This window comes from Phasianus colchicus, chromosome 15, assembly GCF_987193195.1.
Source record: "Phasianus colchicus chromosome 15, bPhaCol1.hap1.1, whole genome shotgun sequence".
NCBI classification, from domain to species: Eukaryota; Metazoa; Chordata; class Aves; order Galliformes; family Phasianidae; genus Phasianus; species Phasianus colchicus.
Genome location: NC_143450.1, coordinates 10,839,771 through 10,854,718, shown reverse-complemented (window position 1 = coordinate 10,854,718; position 14,948 = coordinate 10,839,771). Strand labels below are relative to the sequence as shown.

The 14,948-nt window shown below is 61.8% G+C and overlaps 2 protein-coding genes across 5 annotated transcripts; one reads left to right on the top strand and one right to left on the bottom strand.

Annotated features, from left to right (window-relative positions):
* The first annotated feature begins 200 nt into the window (after positions 1-200).
* On the top strand, positions 201-9,400 carry CDHR2 (cadherin related family member 2). 3 transcript variants are annotated; one of them, XM_090150814.1, is made up of 33 exons: positions 201-942; positions 1,217-1,292; positions 1,682-1,739; positions 1,949-2,014; positions 2,095-2,234; positions 2,340-2,393; positions 2,527-2,616; positions 3,001-3,090; positions 3,168-3,290; positions 3,376-3,519; positions 3,593-3,668; positions 3,775-3,881; positions 3,956-4,183; positions 4,270-4,425; positions 4,589-4,756; positions 4,902-4,963; positions 5,047-5,287; positions 5,370-5,606; positions 5,759-5,828; positions 5,911-6,525; positions 6,785-6,856; positions 7,092-7,141; positions 7,223-7,374; positions 7,586-7,688; positions 7,762-7,850; positions 7,930-8,004; positions 8,090-8,167; positions 8,245-8,305; positions 8,410-8,534; positions 8,609-8,719; positions 8,812-8,889; positions 8,977-9,037; positions 9,190-9,400. In XM_090150814.1, the coding sequence occupies exons 3-33, from the start codon at positions 1,694-1,696 to the stop codon at positions 9,307-9,309; spliced, it is 3,888 nt and encodes a 1,295-aa protein (XP_090006940.1). In that variant the 5' UTR covers positions 201-942; positions 1,217-1,292; positions 1,682-1,693; the 3' UTR covers positions 9,310-9,400. The 3 variants fall into 3 exon arrangements, 2 of the variants coding, with proteins under 2 accessions (XP_090006940.1, XP_090006941.1); XM_090150815.1 differs by lacking the exon at positions 201-942 and adding an exon at positions 949-1,134; XR_016471328.1 differs by lacking the exons at positions 8,812-8,889; positions 8,977-9,037; positions 9,190-9,400 and having other exon boundaries at positions 201-1,292; positions 8,245-8,315; positions 8,394-8,534.
* Positions 9,401-9,488: 88 nt separating this feature from the next.
* On the bottom strand, positions 9,489-14,230 carry GPRIN1 (G protein regulated inducer of neurite outgrowth 1). Of its 2 annotated transcripts, none has more exons than XM_090150816.1 (3): positions 13,275-14,230; positions 12,036-12,129; positions 9,489-11,886 (listed from the first exon to the last, which is right to left on the bottom strand). In XM_090150816.1, exon 3 carries the CDS (start codon positions 11,855-11,857, stop codon positions 10,691-10,693), a length of 1,167 nt encoding a protein of 388 aa, XP_090006942.1. In that variant the 5' UTR covers positions 11,858-11,886; positions 12,036-12,129; positions 13,275-14,230; the 3' UTR covers positions 9,489-10,690. The 2 variants fall into 2 exon arrangements, with proteins under 2 accessions (XP_090006942.1, XP_090006943.1); XM_090150817.1 differs by lacking the exon at positions 13,275-14,230 and adding an exon at positions 12,809-12,890.
* Between the last annotated feature and the right edge of the window lie 718 nt (positions 14,231-14,948).

Sequence of the window (14,948 nt, the reverse complement as noted above, 5' to 3'; positions counted from 1 at the left end):
GATGTGGGCGCGTCCGCTCCGGCCCCGCCGCCGTACTGCGCCCAAAAGCGGCGCGGCACAAACACGCTGCGGGGAGCGCGCGCCGTAATGCTCCGAGCGGCGGCGCACAGGGAGGAAAGGGGATGGGGATGGGGATGGGGATGGGGATGGGGATGGGGATGGGGATGGGGATGGGGATGGGGGGGGGAGAGAGGCGGGGGTGTGAATGTGGGTAGGGATGGAGATGGGAATAGCCATGGGATCGGGAACGGGGAGAGAGATGGGGATTGGAATGGAGATTGGGATGCAGAGAGGGATGGAGATGGAAACGGGAATGGGGGTGGATTCCGGGATGGGGACGGTGACAGTTTCAGGGACAGGGATGGAGTTGGGGATAGGATGGGGATCTGGATAGGAATGGGGATGGAGGCGCTGGGGACACCCCAGGCCAACCCTTGAAAGGATTGGGGGTGTTGCAGGGCAGTCCAGGAGGTTTTGCAGCGGGATGTCCTGCACCAGCTCTGAGGGACTTTGGAGGATCCGAGGGCAGAGCAACTCTCCAGCATTAGGGGCTATCCTGGACCGGCCCTCGAGAGTTTCACCTAAGTCCTCGCCCTTGGCATGAAGTGGAGCAGGGCCTTGGAGCAGGCTGGGTGGCCTGGGGCTTGCAGAGCTGTGCAGGCACCCAGACCCCTCAGATCCTCCCTGGTGCATAGGGGTGAAGAGGGCCAGGCAGGAGGTCCTGCAGAGCCAGGACAGGCTGTGTCTGTGCCCCCCCACACTCACATCTCAGCCCTCTTCTGCATGAGCGGAGCCACACAATCCACCCTTGTCCCCAGCGGGCCGAAGTAGGTCAGGGAGGCAGAGCTGAGCTCTCTGCCCCCCCCAGGGAGGGAACCTCACAGCAGGGGATGCGCAGGGGCCAGCAGCAGCTCCACTGGGTCGGTGCCCACCTGTGTCCTGGTGAGACCTCACTGCTCCCAGCCCAGGGGATGCCAGGCAGCCTCTCCCCAGACCCTCGGGTTTGGGGTCCCCCCGCAGCCCCACAGGCAGAGTCCTCAGGGTGTGGTTTGTGGTGACTGAGCCATGGGGATGGTCCCCAGCACAGGGGGTTGGAGTTGGGGAGCAGTCACTGGGCTGGGCCAGAGCTGGATGGTGAGAAACAGGGAGGAGAATGGAGAAAGCAATTTCTCACACATTAATTGCAGTTAATCATTGACGAACTTGTTTACTTCAGGAGTCAAAGGTCTGCGGCGCTGCCAAGGTGCAAGCACGGTGTAGCTGCCGGCAGCATCCCGGCGAGGTGGCTGCAGGTAAGGGATCCCAGCACAGCCCCAGTCCCCCCTTGGGTACCGCAGTCTGGGCTTGGGGTGGGGGAATGTCTGTTGGAGGGGGTGAGCTGACAGGCTGCCTATTGGCTGTGATACAAGAGAGGGGGATGCTGTGGGGTGTCACAGCTCACTATGGGGCTTCTATGTGGGGCTTGGGGTGATCTGGATGCAGCCTCCAGTCATGGTCAGGAGCAGGTCTTAGGGTCCCCAGATACTCCTGAGGTCACCAGAACCTAGAGACCAACTCTGTCTCCTCACTGTGTCCCCATGGGACCTATTCCCCTGGGCAGCACAGTCCCATCCCAGGCTCTCCCAGTGGGCACAGTATGGAGGCTCGGGACATGCACCAGTTTCTCTTCTGTGTTCCGCAGGCTCCGTGCAGGATGGCATGGCACCCGCTGCTGCTGCTCCCCTTCCTCCTCGCAGCAGGTGAGGACTTTGCTCAGTGCAGGCCTGGGTTGCCAGGAAGCATCAGAGATGCTTTCAACTCCATCCCATTTCCCCGGGGGCACCCATGACCCCCAGAAGTGGCACTGTGGGCTGGGCGGTGGGGATGGCATGACAGAGGAGGGTGAGGAGTGGGAGATGTGGGGTGAGGAATGGGGATTCCCTACACTCAGCTCATGCTTTCCCTGCAGCTTCAGGCAACACAGCTCCCATCTTCAACATGACCATTGTGTACGTGGCTGAGGACCTGCAGATAGGTGAGAGGCAGCTGTGGGGAGGCTGCTGGGGCTGGGAAGAGAGCCCGGGGCTGACTCTGCCCTTGTCCCCTTGTCTCCAGGCGAGTTTGCTTTCCAGCTAACAGCCTATGACTTAGATGGGGACAAAATCACCTACAGCATCTCTGGGGCAGATTCCTTCTACTTTGATGTTAATGCACAGACAGGTGAAGTGACACTGAAGAACCTGCTGGACCGTGAGGTGAGGGCAGGGACTGACTGATGGGACCTTGGGGATGGATGGCAGAGCCCTCAGACTGAGGCTGAGCTCTGCGTGCCCTGACTGAGCTCTGCTTTATCTTCCCAGTCCCAGGCCAGGCTCACCATCCTCGTCACAGTGTCTGACGGGATCAATGAAGAGGTGAGTGTGAGAATGGGCATTGCAGTGGGATCTCAGCGAGGTCTCAGTGGGGCTGACTGTGATGCTCAGTGGGGCTTTGTCCAGGGGGCAGTGCTGGCTGGCTCCTTGTCCCTCATCCAAGCTCTCCCCATAGGTCACCAGGCGCCTAACCATCATCGTGGAGGACCGTAACGACAACGCACCAGTCTTCCGGAACCTGCCCTATGAAACTTCTGTCCTTGAGGTACCTTCCTGGGACCTGGCAGCCCCGTGGGCAGGTGGTTCCCATAGCATGGGTGTGCCTGGTGACAACAGGCAGCAATAATGTGTGGTGACAGCATGCTGTGACACCGCCTGGGTGTGTGGTTACGGTGTGCAGTGATGGTATTCCTGGCAGACACATCAGTGCCAGTGAGGCCGGCGTGCACTGGGACTCTGCCCTCACCAGGGAGTGCCCACGGAGCTGCTCAGCCCAGGGCAAGGCTGGCTCAGGGTACAGACAGGGAGTGGGGCTAAGACACTTAGTAGAGTGCCCATCTGAGCACCAGATGGGGTTGGGAGGGGTCAGGCTCAGCACCCTAACCCTGCTGCCCCATGCAATGTCACCACTGCCTCTCTGTGAGCCCAGAACACGACAGTGGGCAGCATCATCTACACCGTGTTTGCTGATGACTCTGACACTGGGACTGCTGCCAAAGTCAGCTACAGCATCCAGGAGGTAAGTACCGCAGCTCTGTGTGGTGGTGGCTCCACATGGGCCAGGTCTGGTGACATGTGGCAGTGTCCCTTGCCCAGGTGATCCCAGACACCACAAAGAACCACGAGCTCTTCTACATCCTGCCCAATGGAAGCGTGGTGCTGAACAGCTCACTAGACTACACCATTAACACCTTCTTACAGCTGAAGATCCTCGCCCAGGTAGGGGACATCTTGCCCAGGTGGGGGCAGTGGGTGTGGAGTGGCAGGGAAGGGCGATGGGGGACTAACAGGTGCTGTGCCTTAGGACGGTGGAGGGCTGCTGCGCAACGAGACGGTCATCCAGAGCAGCACCACCTACCTGTCCATCACCGTCATCGATGTGCCCAACTTGAACCCACGGTTCCTCAATGAGCCCTACTCCGGCTCCGTGCCCGAGGGCTGCCCGGTGGTGAGCAGCCCAACCCGCTGCCCTGGGGCTGGAGGTGTCCCTGGGCTGTGCCCTGATGGCTGTGTCCCCACAGGGCACCACAGTGCTGACCGTCACCGCCATGGACAGAGACACAGGGGTGAACGATAAGATCTCCTACAGCTTCACCAGTGAGTGAGGGGGGCACAGAGTAGGGTGGGCACCCGGGGGATTGTGCCTGGGCTCCAGCTGACAGCAGCCCTGCCCATGACTGAACCTGGTCCCTGCTGTCCCTAGATGCCAGTGTCCCCTTCGCCATCAACGACACGACGGGCACCATCACCGTCAGCCAGATGCTGGACCGTGAGCAGCTGCTGAGCGAGGAGGTGCTGCTGGAGGTCACGGTGAGTGGGACAGCATGAGACCCCCGTTCTTTTCCTCACCTCACGTGGCCTGAGCCACTCCTCTGCCCACACAGGCGCGTGAGAGCAACCTGGACATCTATGGCAACGTGGCCCAGGCCAGCACACTGGTGACAGTGTTGGTGACTGATGTCAATGACAACAAGCCTCAGTTCTACCAGTGCTCCCTCTCCACCTGCGACTTCATCTACACCCAAAGCAACTTCACAGGGAGCATCGTCGAGCATTCCCCCTCCAAAGTGCCCGTGTCCAACCTCGACATCGTTGCACGCGACCCAGACAAGGTGGGAGCCCATCCCTGGAGCTGTGCTGCTTTCCTGCTGCTCCACCACCCTCACCCCATGTCCATCTCATGTCCATCTCCCAACAGGGCATCAATGGCACTTTTGAGCTCTACCTGCAGGGTGCGAGTGCCAGTGCCTTCACTGTCTCCCCCACGAGAATTGTGGGCACGGGGGAGGTACAGATCCTCGTGCAGGACCCGTCAGCTGTGGATTATGAGATAACCCATGTCATGGTGGTGCAGGTGGGTCTTTCCTCCCTGCATGCTTGGGGACACAACCCTTCACTTGCAAGGACAAGAGCATGACTTTGCCACAACAACTTGTTTGGTTCAGAAGAGCTGGGTCGGATATAACAGCTCTCTCTTGTTGGGGATCTATACAAGACACTGTCGCTTCACCCCACAGCTCATTGCTAATGACACAGGGAACCCCACAGACTGCTGCTCCACAGCCACTGTGACCATCGACCTCATCGATACCAATGACCACTTCCCTGAGTTCCCGCAGAGCACCTACAGCCTGAGCGTGATGGAGAACAGCCCCGATGGCACCATCATTGCCACCAACATCACGGTCAGGGCAGGACACAGCTCATGTCCCCAGGGCAGTCACACCAGTGTGACCCATGGGGCCACCTTTTGGGGTGCTCGGTACCCACACCCAGTGCCTACATTCACCACTGAAGCATATTTTCCTGGTGTTTCCTGCTCTCTTCTAGGCTTATGATCCGGATAGTGGTGCTGGTGGCCAGATTACCTACCAGCTGCTCCAGGAGTACATGTATGTGGGGCACAGCTGCTGGGGGTTGTGGGTGCCTCCTGCCCTGGGCTGGAGCCCCAGTGATGGATCTGTGTGTGCTGCAGCCAGCAAATCTTCATGGTGAATGCCACGACTGGGGCGGTGCTGGTGAGGAATGGGTCTTTCCTGGACCGGGAGATGCGCTCTATGTACTCCGCCAACCTGCAAGCCAAGGACGGGGGTAACATGACGAGCACCACAATGCTGGAGATCACCGTGCTGGATGAGAATGACAACGAGCCCATCATCATCGGCTCCTACTTCATCTACGTGGAAGAGGGGCAGAACGTCAGCACACAGATCAGGGTGAGCACCACAAGCAGAGGAGTCAGGGTTTGTCCTGGGCTGCAAACAACCTCATTCCATTTCCCTGGTGCTCTCTTTCCAGGCCATTGACAATGACGAGGAAGGCACTCCCAACAGTGAGCTGGGCTTCAAAATTGTACCAGGGCTGTACAGCAACAACTTCACCATCAACCAGATCACTGGAGAGATGCACAGCATTGAGCCACTGGACCGTGAGGCTGTGGACAGTGAGGAGGGGCAGCTGGTGGTGACAGTGGAGGTGTACGACCACGGGGTGCCACAGCTCAGCACGATGGTGAACGTCACCATCACTGTGGCGGTGAGCACTGGGCACAGCCAGATCGGATGCAGAGGTGGCACTGTGTCCCCATGTGCCACAGTTGGAGCAGGGAGCAGGTGTCTGTGCTCCTGTTCCTTGCTCCATGCCAGACCTCTAGTATGGTTACACTCATGGGCTATCATCTCCTGCAGGATGTGAATGACAACATGCCCGTGTTCCTCCAACAGTCCTATGAGTTCTCCATCTTTGAAAGCTCTGACGGTATGAGGAGGGTGGTCAGGCCGTGGGACAAACAGTGCTTGGGGTCAGACAGATGGACACTGAGTGTCTGCCTCACCTGCAGGGGCCTTTGTGGGGGACGTCATGGCCACAGACGCTGACCGGACAGAGATCAACTCCCGCATCTCCTTCCAGCTGGAGAGGAGCACCGGCTCCAGCAACTTCTTGATCAGCTCAACTCGCCTGGGACCAGGCAACTACAGCGGGCGGCTCTCCCTGGACCCTGACGTAACTGTGGACTACGACACCATGCAGGATAAGTTCTTCTCCTTGGTGGTGCTGGCGGAGAACACGGCTGCAGACAATGCGGGGAAGATCGCCAATGTCTCGGTGCTGGTCAACATCCTCGATGTCAATGATGAGCCGCCCACCATCCCGTCGTCCTCGCAGAAGAGTGTGAGCGTGAGTGAGAACGGCACGCAGCTGGGTCTGGTCCACACCGTGGTTGCCTTTGACCCAGACACCAACCACTCACTGGTCTTCGAGGAGCTGTCGGTTGCCTGCTTTAAGGGTGGCAGCAATGCTGGGGAGGTGTGCTGGGACTGGTTTGTGCTGCTGCCCAATGGCTCACTGCTGGCCGACAGCTTGGACATTGACTATGAGCTGTGTGATGAGGTCCGGCTGACCATACGGGTTGAAGACCTCTACACCCAGAAAGGCGACCGCTACAGCAAGAACGGTACAGGCAGAGCCCGCACCCTGTGTCCACCATGAGCAGGGCAGGGAGGAAGATGGGACCTGGAGCTGCTGCTTCCCCAGAGGAGCGCCTCTTTGGGATGGATGGAGGCTGCCTCCAGCTCTTTGGTCCCTTTGGGTTGGCAGGAAGGTGTCCCCAGTTCTTTGGTCTCTGCTCAGGGATCTGGGCCTTCTGGGGGATTGTGGCTCCCAGAGGAAGCAGAGCAGGACTGACCAGTGCTCTGTGTTTGTGGCTTTGACAGAAACCCTGGAGATCTGGATCACAGACATTAATGACAATGCGCCGATCTTCTTCCCTGTCTCCGGTACCTTTGGTGAGCAAAAGGGCTTAGGATACAGCATCCATGATCTGCTCTTTGCTGCGTGGCTCTGCCCAGCTGCCCAGGAAGCAGAGGTGGTGTCTGGGCTGGGACAACCCGCTGCTCCCCACAAAGAGCAGCCCCACGCTTAGGGCCGCACCTGTGCTATTGAGCCATGAGGCATGCAGGGCATGGGGTCTGCAGCATACTTAGCTGCAAAGCACCCCAACTGCACTCTCTGTTCCCACAGTCATTGTCCCTGAAATCTCTCCTGTGGACTTGCAAGTGGCTACTGTGAAGGTGAGGAGCTGTGCACACTTCTGGGTGCTGGGCTCACCCATCCATGCCCACCTGTGCTGCTGACACACTTGGTCCCTGCAGGCCACGGATGCCGACTCAGGGCTGGGAGGAACTATTGTTTTCTCCATCATCAGCGTGGTGCTCGTGCAGGAAGATGGGGCCAAGCGGCCCTTTGATAATCTCTTCAAGGTGGTGACCTCAGCTGACCAGGACAACTACACCGGGAGCATTCAGTAATGTCATGGGGCCAGGCTGAGCTGGGGGTTGCGAGGTGTGGGCTGAGCTCAGCTCAGCTCTTCTGCTGCGTGGCAGGGGCACAGGGAAGGGATGGAGGGAGGGCATGCCCAGCTCCTTGGTCCCCATCAAAGGGGCCTGAGCGTGCTGGGAGGATGGGGCTCTCAGAAGACCCAGCCCCATGGAATGCTGATGTCCCCATCCCCTCAGGGTGGCCAGCAACCTAGACAGCTCACTGAAGGGGCAATACCAGGTGACTGTGGAGGCTCGGGACAGTGCAGCACCGCAGCATGCGACACAGACCACTCTCAATGTGAGTGTCACCTCATCCCCTTGGGATGCCCCATGCCCTCCTGAGCCCCTCTCACTCTGCTGTCCCCACACAGATCTTCACAGTGGACCAGAGCTATCGCATTCACCTCCAATTTACGACAACAGTGGATGAAGTGCAGAGCAATTTGGAAAGCATCAGAATGTATGGGGGCCTGGCAGGGGCTGGGGCTGCAGGTCCTGCTGCTCCCCATACACACACCTTACCCATAACCCCATTGCAGGGCCCTGACCAGCGCCACTAAGGCAGGGGTCTATGTGTCAGCCATCCGGAGCTACGACGACAGCCGTGCCACTCAGTGAGCAGGGGTTTGGCAATGGCATCAGCCATGGGGGGGGCACCGTGCCCCACAGCCCGCTCACCCCCTCCTTCTGTCTCCGCAGGGTGAAAGCCAAGTCGGTGATGGAGGCGTACTTCGTCTACAGCAATGGCACAGCGCTGGACGTCAACCAGCTGACCCTGTGTGTGCTGCGGAGGGAGCTGTGTGCCAGCACTGCTGCCCACCCCATTACTCATCCTGTTTCTCTTCCCTTGGCAGGCTCATCCATAGCGACCCACCAGTCCTGGCCAACCTGATGAACCTGGGCCTGGTCATCATCGTGAGTGGGGGTGGGCAAGGGGTGCAGGGACAAGGCACCAGCCCCATGTGGTTCCTTGGGGGTCCCCGTGCCTACACATTGCCCACAGCCCCACTGTGTGCTAGGGCCCCGGTGAGGTGACAGAGCCCAGCAAGGAGAAGGAGATGATCGGCGTCATCGCGGGGCTGGCAGCATTCCTGGTCCTCTTCATCCTCATTATGATCCTGGCCTTGGTGCTGACCATCAGGAGGTACCATGCACCCACCCCACGTCCCCACAAACTCCTTGTCCCCACATCCCCACTCACCATCACCATCCCCGCAGCTACAAGAGGAAGCTGAGCGCGATGAAGGCTCTCAAGGCAGCCACAACACTGAGCCCAGCTGTGGTGCAGGGAGCGGGCATCCCTGGCACCAACAAGTACAATGCTGAGAGGTGAGCACGGGCTCCCTGTGCCTGTCCCCATGTTGCTCCCACACGGCTGACCCCACGGGGCCCGTCACTCACTGCCACACACCTTTGGCCAGGGCCAACCCCATGCTGAATCTCTCGCTGGACCCATCCCATGACCTGGGCTTCCATGAAGAAACGAGCTCGCTGGCCAGGTGAGCTCTACAGGCAGCTCCAAAGGCCAAAGGCCTTGCCTGTCTCCCCATGCTGCCACCACCTCTTAAACCCTATCCTTTCCGCAGCATCAATTCCCTGGATGAAAACAAGGTGGACTCACCCAAGGAGGACAACTTCAAGGCCAAGGTAGGAAACAGGGCATCCTGCTCACCTCCGCCCAGCCCCATTCTGCTGTGGCGCAAGGACTGCCAGACCCTCACATCCCTTTCTCCCCATCCCTGCTCTGGGGATGGATGGGGTGTCCCTGTCCCCACCCTTCTGACTGTGCTCTCTCCCAGAGAGGGAGCCCACATCCCACAGACTCCACTGAGGACGAGGTGCTGGCGGCCGCCCTGAACATGAAGGAGCCCTCCAAAATGGCCTACATCAACACTGCCTTCAACACCACCGACCTGTGAGCAGCATGTGGAGCACAGAGGGGCCGGAGCGGGACTCAGGCACCTGCTCTGGCAATGTCGTGTTCAATCCCAGCAATAAACCCATCTCATGTAGTGACAGTGTCCCATGGCCACCCCTCGGTGGTGGCCCCAGAGGGTCCCCTCTCCTGGAAGGAAGGGGTGGGTTGAGGTCAGGGTGGCTCTGTACCACCCTGCTGTCTGTCACCCCACACATCCCCATCAAGAGCTGCTGGCAGCACTGCACAGAGCTTTCTGCAATGTTTTATTACCCAACACCCAAACTGACAAGTGTAGTTCTCCCACCCCCTTCCTCCCCCCACTCCCAAAAAAACAAAGAGGAAAACAAAGAAAGTTGGGGATGAAGCCATAGTGCCGGAGTGGACTGGCAGGCCAGAGGATCTCCAGCACCCCATTTTTTTGCAGCCTCCTGCAGCTCAGATGCTCCTGGGGCTCTGTGGGGCCACTCCCGTGCACTCAGTCATGTTGGGGGGGGGAGGGAGTGGGAGGCAAGATGTGGGGCCCGACAGTTTGGCACTGACACCGAGGTGCTGCTGGCAGAGGGGTGCTCAGCCCCCCAGCACACTGACTTTGCTCTTGGTGCCACCCCACAAGGCAGGGATATAGGGACAGTGTTTTGAAAGAGCTGCAGCCCCGCAGGCTGCTGGGGAGGAGGTGGCTGATGGCTGAAAGTGTCTCTTAAAAAGCTCCAAAAATGCAAACACATTTCAAGAAAAGCCCCCCCCCTCCCTCCCACCCTTGCAAAATCCCAGCGGTAAAAAGTGGCAGCACTTTGCAGCTGGCGCGGCCCCAGGGGGAGCAGCGAGCAAGGCTGGGGGACCCACAAAGGGACAGGCTGGGGGCTCTGGGTGCTGCTCACAGCAGCATGGTTGGGAAGCGATGCGGCTCCTTCCCCACCACTGGGACAAGGACGTTTCCCGTGCTTCAACTGCAGCCAGGGAGGGCTGGGGACCACGGGGACAACCTCCCCAAATGCCTCCAGCTGCAATGATGGGGACAAGCAGCTGATGGCCCCGAGCAGACGTGCTCCAGCCCCACAGCCCTTCTGCTGGGCACAGCAGTGGGACACGATATCGATGTGGCAAGAACAGGATGGGGTGGGCATCCAGGGGCTGTTGTCACTGCTGCTGCCCATGAGCCCAGCTCTAAGCCACGGCCAGGCCCTTGCCCCTTGCACAGGGAGATGGCACCCATCTCGTGTCCCAGGGCTGGGGGGGACCCCAGCAGATGAGACGCCCCATCCCTACCTGCAGCACTCCATCACCACCCGCCTAGAGCGCTGCACGCCGGCAGCGGGCGTCTCGGGACGCAGGGCAGGGACACTTCCCCGTGTCCCCTCCGTCCCACTGGGGTGGGCAGTAGCTCACTCCATGGCGGGGCCGGCACGAGAGCAGCACCGCGGCCGCCGGACGTTTTGCAGCAGAGCCCGGAAGACGCTGGGCTGCCTCTTGGGCTCGCCTTTGCAGGGAGCCCCTTTGACGGAGCTGGCGCGGGTGCTCTGTGGGGTGGCCACCGCCTGCCGCCCGTGCTCCTCGATCTGCTTCTCCAGGTGCTTCTGGATGGCCATGCCCAGCACCTCCACCTCCATGGAGGCCCCGTACACCTCCCACGTCATCCCCTTCTCGTCCCAGCTCACCTCCCGGATGGGCTCTGGAGCCTCCTCCACCACCCCTTTCACGTGCACCTCGGGGTACGAGGCCTGCGGGGACTTGGCCACTGGCGTCATGGGCCCGGTGGCCACCGAGCGCGTCTCCACAGGCATGGACACCTGCATCTCCGCATCCTTCTTGGAGGGCTCCAGGCGTGGGGCAGAGCCCAGCTCTCTCTTGGGAAAGGTGAAGGCGGCAGCTCCACCCGGGGGGCTCATGGGGCTCAGTGCCACCGACACCAGTGATGCACGGCTGTCCACTTGTGTCCCCGTGTCCTGCATGCCGGCGTCCTGTGGGGGTGTCACCTCGAATGAGTAGGACCCGCAGAGCAGCTTGGCAGTCCGGGGCTGCTGGGTGCTCTCGGTGCTCCTGTCAGCTCTGCCCTGCTCCCCAACTCCCTGGAGCTGCTCGGGGGTCTCGGTGCCCCCTGTGCCTCCCTGGGGCTGCTCCTGGCTCGGCATCGGGGAGGGCAGCTCAGCTCCCACCGATGGCTCCAGGAATGCCACACGCTTGGCTGGAGCCAGCGCGCTACCCGCATCCTTGCTGGGTGCCTTGAGGCAGGGCTCAGGCAGGGAAGGCACAGGGGTGGCCTTCTCCTTCTGGGTGCCCCCTGGCTCCATAGGACCGCAGGCAGGGGCGGTGCCACCGGCTGCCCCGCAGCTCCCCAGTCCTGTTGGCACTGGCACCTTCTCCACAGTGCCCAGGGCCTCGGGCTTGGCCACGCAGCAGGTCCTCATGGCATGGCCATCCGCGGTGCAGCCAGAGCTGGGCAAGCGCTCACCCCCTGGCGGGCAGCCCGAGGAGCTGGTACCGGGCTCACAGGCGTCCTCAGCCTCTCGGCTCAGCAGCTGCAGGGCCTCGGGCTCCCTAGTGCTGCCCATGCCCAGGGAAGGCTTCTCCCATGCTAGTCCTGCAAGAGAGGCGATAGGGCAGTGAGCTGGGCATTGTCAGTCATCAACTACTTCTTGCCACGCCACAGTTCACAACAGGTCTGGCTGTTCCCAGAGTGCCCCAGCACAGTGCCCACCCTGGGAAGGGAAGGACAGTGTCAGCACCTACCTCAAAAACAGCTGTTCCTTGGTGTGACTGAGCCACGTGTGGGATTCAGCGGCTGCTCTGGCTGCTGGGGCCACGGGGCTGTGGCCTGGAGACCCTGCAGAGAGAACAGTTGGAGGGCAACCTGTAGTGCCCAGTGAGAGCCTCGCAGATGCTCAACACAGAGCTCCCATCAGAGCCATGCACTCAGGTACCCAGCCCAGGGCACTCATTGGCCTGCAGGCAGCAGCAAGCAGGGCTGCGCAGCACACTGGGGGCTCTGCCAGGCAGGGTAGGGTGTGCCAGCTGGGCACCGTGCACACTTGCCCTGCACAGATACCCGCACCCACACCCGCACGAGGCCACGTGGCACGAGGGGCAGAAGCCGATGTCAAACGGCTCCTGCCCACCAAACGATTCCCAGCCCTCCGAGCCTTTCTCCCTACGGAGCTCCCCAGTCCTACCCGTAACACCTCCCCGCGGGGCCGAACCCGGGCATCCTGCCCGGGGCACACGCGTGTGCACGCGAAGAGACACGAACACGCGTGTACCCACCCGCAGGCACACACGCACTCCCGCCTGCAGGCGCGGGCACGCAGCCGCCGGCACATGGCTCCGGGCACACACACTCGTGGACACGCGTGGGCACGCCCCGGCCGAGCCGCGAACAAAGCCGCCCTCGCCGCAGCCCCGAAGGGTGGGAGGCGGCGGCCGCTCCCGTCCCGGTGATACCGCCCCGGGGCTCCGGGAAGGAGCGAGGGAGCCCCGCCACGTGCGCGCCCCGGGGCCGCGGTTACCTGCGGCGGCGGCGGCTCCGGCGCGGTCCCGTCCCGCTCCGCTCCGCTCCGGCGCGGTGGCGGTGGCGGAGCATGCGTGGGGCGGCGGCGGCGGCGGGGGCGGTACCGTGCCCCAGGCCGCTCCCCCCGCAGCGGCACCCCCGGTCCGCGCCCCGCACCGGCACCGCCCGCTCCGGTGTTGGGAGCCCGTTGTCTGGGGAGGGGGGGCGATCTGGCATCATCCCCCCGGCGCTGTTCCCAGCCCGGGGACCCCACCGCCCTGGGACTTCACCCCCCTCCCCATCTCCCGATCGTGAGATCCTCTCCCCGCTAGAACCCCGACACAGCCCCCGGGTGCGGGAACGGCTCTTGTCCCGCGCAGCCACCCAGCGGCCCCGGGACATGCTACACCTGGGGGGGGCACGTGGCCTGTGGTGCCGGCCCTTGGGTGGGGGTGACAGCGACACGGAGCCCGTACCCTTCCTACCTGGTGACGGAGATGTCCAGTTCCCCGCCTGGCATCACCGCGGAGCCACCGGCGCTGTCCCGCTGCCCGCTGCAACCCGCGGCTGCCAGCCCGAGGGTCGGGGACGTGCGGGTCTCTTCTGCCGCCGCGGACGGGAACAAGGAGGGCTCTTCTCCTCAGCCCTCGCTCGGGGGGAGGATGGGGAAGGGAGAACGTCCCCGTCTCCCTCCCGGCAGCGCTGCCTCTGCTCCCGGGCTCAGGCTTTGTCTAACTCCTTCCCACGCACTCCCGCTCGCGCTGCGGGGGGGAAGGCGGCCCGCGAGCATCGCCTCGGGCTCACAGCCCCCCCTACGAGGCCCCGCCTGCCCCCCAACAATCCTGCAAGGCCAGCACCTCTCTGCCGCTGGGATGTCGTGCTGGCAGATGGCACTGCCCCACGCACGGGGACACGCGGTGAGCCCCCCACATGTTGCCGTGCAGTGGGCTGGCAGAGGGCACCGTCACCTCGTGTGAAGCCCCAGTCAGCATGAGTCCAGCTCGGTGGACCCTCCACGGCAGTGGAGGGTCAGGGAGGAGCATCCATCATGGTGCACCCCGCAGCCATGTGCCAGTCTGGTCACCTCCTATCCAGCCCAGCACCCATGGGTGCCACCGGGACTGCTTTGGAGTGCTTTGGTGGTGCAACAGGTCCCTGCAGCAGATGGGGCTGTGAGTCTGGGGCCAGGAGGGTTAATGTTAACCCTGAGATAGGGTTTCTCTGCCTTGAAGTTAACATTAACCCCCCCCTCCTCAGCCCTATAGATCTATAGGGCGGTGTGGTGTCGGCGCCAGCGCGGTGGGAGCTGGCACACCTGGTTGCCTGGAGACAGGGGAGGTTGGCGGTGGAAATGCTCCTTCCAGTAAACAGCGAGGCTGGAACAAAACCCCGAATGCTAAAAATAGGGAGGAAGAATATCAAAATAAAGAACGCAGCCTTGCAACCCCGGGGCACCCCCACACCATCGCCAGGCACCCCGCCAAGCCAGGGTGGCACACGTGTGAGCAGTGACACACGTGGGCGAGCGGTGCTGCAGAGCACAGACCCCGCTCCCGGACCCCCAGGCATGCAGCACCTCGTGCTGGATGTTGCACCGCAACCGCTTGTCACACGCGATGCAAAAGCAGCGCTCACAGCTGCCAGATGTTTGCATGGCCAGGAGCTGTCATACCACCGGGCTCTGCCCCGTGCCCTGTGCTGGTCCCAGCTCTGTGCTCACTGTCCCATTTTCCCCCCTTGCAGCAGGGTGAGGTGCATCCTGCCTGGTTCAGCTATGGCTTTACATCCCATGTAGCTGGAGTTTACACCTCACGCTGCCACACAGGGGATTAGGGAGTCAAGAAGGGCACAGAGTGACAAGAGACACCATGGGTAGACTCAGGTCCTGGCAGTGGAGGGGACCACGTCTCTCCCCATCCCTCTATTCCCCTGCCCAGGACTTTGCAGTAGGACTGCTGGCTCACACCCTACCTGCCCTTTCCCTGCACTCTGCTCTCCCCTCACCCATCAGCATCTCCTACCCCCATGATGGTGATACGAGGGGACACGCATCTTCTCCCCTCCCTGCAGCCAGCCTTCCTCCCCAGCCAGCTGCCTCCTCCTCCTCCTCTCCCCACCCGGGCACCTCCGGGCTGGCAGGATAACAATAGCGAGGAGGA